At 47.8% G+C, this 2,539-nt stretch overlaps 1 protein-coding gene across 1 annotated transcript; it reads left to right on the plus strand.

Moving 5' to 3' along the window:
- Nucleotides 1-588: 588 nt before the first annotated feature.
- LOC112811384 (transport and Golgi organization protein 1 homolog) lies at nucleotides 589-2,423 on the plus strand. Its single transcript, XM_073890827.1, has 5 exons — nucleotides 589-785; nucleotides 893-928; nucleotides 1,008-1,075; nucleotides 1,199-1,293; nucleotides 2,290-2,423. The coding sequence occupies exons 1-5, from the start codon at nucleotides 741-743 to the stop codon at nucleotides 2,406-2,408; spliced, it is 363 nt and encodes a 120-aa protein (XP_073746928.1). The 5' UTR covers nucleotides 589-740; the 3' UTR covers nucleotides 2,409-2,423.
- Nucleotides 2,424-2,539: the final 116 nt, after the last annotated feature.

A 2,539-nucleotide genomic window follows, 5' to 3' on the forward strand; every position in this document is an offset into this window, starting at 1 on the left:
CAAAACAATTATGTTACTAAACATGTCCGGATCCCCAGCGCTGGCCTGACTCTGTGGAAACTTCCGCCATGCCATTCCACCCCCCAGGGGTGGTTTCAGTGGTCCTAATCTTGAGGAAAGCAGTTGGTCGTAGGATGAATCCTGCCCATGAACCCGGTAGTGCCATCTGATGGCGCGGTCTTTGCAACCCTGGGAACCATGGCGAGCATAGATGTTAAAGGACAATAGAGCTTCATGGTAAAAGCTCCTTGTCATGTGATAAATCAGGGAAAGATTGATATCAGGTAAGGAAATTATGTCAATTCTGAACCCTGCAGGTGTGGAGAAACGAGTAAGGAGAGGATGTAACGATAGCTTTGATCCTACTGTACATTTGTTATCATGGAAAAGTGTTTCCTGTGTCAGGATAAATCGTATGAGGGGACAGATCAGAGGAGGATGGCCACATGGGCAGGTGATTTCAAATCACACCCAAGGGGCGCCTGGTGGCTGTCGTTAAGCGTCTGCCTTCGGCTCAGGTCATGGTCCCAGGGTCCTGGGATCAAGCCCCGCATCGGGCTCCTGCTCTGCGGGAAGCCTGCTTCTCCCTCTCCCACTCCTTCTGCTTGCGTTCCTTCTCTCACTGTGTCTCTCTTTGTCAAATAAATAAATAAAATCTTTAAAAAAAACCTAAAATCACAGCCAATATTGGGCTTTATCTGACAAAAGCAATTATATCTCACAGACAAGAAATTGGAGAAATGCAAGATCGGCTACAGAAGGCAGAGCTCAACTTCAAACTCAAGGTAACCTAGGTTCTGCCCCTACATACTGGCCCCTTCGTGCCTCCTGCAGGTGATGGAAGTGGCCCTTAGATCCCTGAACATGGGCTCTTGGTGAATCGATTTTTCAGGTCGCAGCTCATGAGAGAAGTGCTCTAGATAATTGGGTAAGTGTTTTCTTTTTCTTCCTCTTTGTTTGGGGCACAGTCCGGCACAACTGAGGGTGGATGTGTTTTCCTCCCCCAGGTGAAGGCTCGGTTTTGGGAGAGGAAGATAGTGCAGCAGAGCAGGGAGAACGCCTACATGAAACACAGGTGTGCGAGTTTGACGTGCCTTTTTATGGGTGTCCTGAGGGGTCAAGGCTAAGCTGTTTAGTGTCTGGTAGAAGACATGGTGTTGTAATTCTTATAGACGTCCATTCTTTTTCTGTATTCAAGACTGCACATGATGAGGAGAGACACGCCTCCTGAGGGATCCATGAGGCAGGAACCGATGCCGGGAAGATCCGAGATATGGAACCGTGTGCAGAGAGGTAGGGAGCAAGCTGTGAATTGCAGCAGCCTGATTTCTGCTGGGAAAGCACTTGATGTCCTCCCTCTTCTTGTGGGTGATCGTTGTGTGTCCTAGAGGGAATCACAGGCACTACCTAAGTACAGCAGGTTGTCTGAAAGCGTGATGGGAGGGTGCTTTCCTCAGGTGCCTACTGGAGCTCACACCCCTCCCCTGACTGCAGACCCCCACCCCCACCCCCTCCACCATCCCCCTACTGAAGAGCTGAGCCTGGAGGAGTTGTGAGCCTGAGCTCCCTTCCCACCTTGACGCAATGGTGAAGCCATTTGAAAAAAAAAATAAGACTGTTTGAGAAAAATGACATTTACGCCTTATGGAGATTCTTTTATTTTTGTTTTATTTGTAATCTACAGTACTATATTCATCAATGAAATTCGTGCAATTTACTCCTCTAATGTTATCGGTATAATGCCACAGCTTTACTTCTCAATCCGCCTGTTTTTTTCTTTGCTCCTGACTGTACGATTAGTCTACTCCAATTCTTCTCTTCAATATTTACGTAATAGCCAGTCACACATGCTAGGCCTCATCTAGAGACCGAAAGATTGCACCATTAACTGGCGGCCTGAGGAAAGAATGTATGCCGTTCGTGTTGCGTGTTTTTTGATATCACTCACTCAAGGGTATTCTCACTTAGATTTTTAATCTATGAAGAAAAAGTGATTTTTTTTGGATTTGTATTCAGCACCCCAATTTCAGTATTAATTTCCAGCCAGTTGTACCCCAATCTGTCCACTGTTGATTGATTACTTATGGAAACACTGGAACCAGGGTCCTGGAGTGTCTCCCGCAAGAGTCAGGTGACTGGTATCTCTCTTAGCAAAGAAGTCGCTTGAGTCATGTGGAGAAACCCTCTCTTCAGATCAGGGACCCGAGTGTGGGAAAGAGTGTGAGATGGAGGAAGAAGGCACGGAGGGTATGCAAACCACAATCAACCTCCATCCTTTGTCCCCTCCAGAATCTAGACCGGTTCCCAGGATGAACAGCAGCACCAGCCCGAAAAAGGACCCCGAGATGGCTACGGTAAATGCGACGGGCGTTTTCAGTTGTGCCTGTTTCTGGAAGTTACTCCTGTAGGGACAGCACCCTGTCTTGGCCTTGTGGCTTTTGGGTGTGTTCTGTGATCTATCTGAGACATCCTTCCCCTTTCAGAATGCAAGCTGTTTACCCAGGAGCCTCCAGGCTTCCTCATTAGGGGTCCTCAGCTT

This window comes from Callorhinus ursinus, unplaced genomic scaffold, assembly GCF_003265705.2.
Source record: "Callorhinus ursinus isolate GAN/ISIS: 27379988/994484 unplaced genomic scaffold, GSC_fseal_2.0 scaffold7032, whole genome shotgun sequence".
Classification (NCBI taxonomy): Eukaryota; Metazoa; Chordata; class Mammalia; order Carnivora; family Otariidae; genus Callorhinus; species Callorhinus ursinus.

What these genes read in the sequence shown, in the direction of transcription:
- LOC112811384 (XM_073890827.1), top strand. Translation starts at nt 741, where the DNA reads ATGCAAGATCGGCTACAGAAGGCAGAGCTCAACTTCAAACTCAAG. An exon ending in AGCTCAACTTCAAACTCAAG is followed by an intron (nt 786 to 892) that starts GTAACCTAGGTT and finishes TCGATTTTTCAG; the next exon opens with GTCGCAGCTCATGAGAGAAG. An exon ending in AACGCCTACATGAAACACAG is followed by an intron (nt 1,076 to 1,198) that starts GTGTGCGAGTTT and finishes TCTGTATTCAAG; the next exon opens with ACTGCACATGATGAGGAGAG.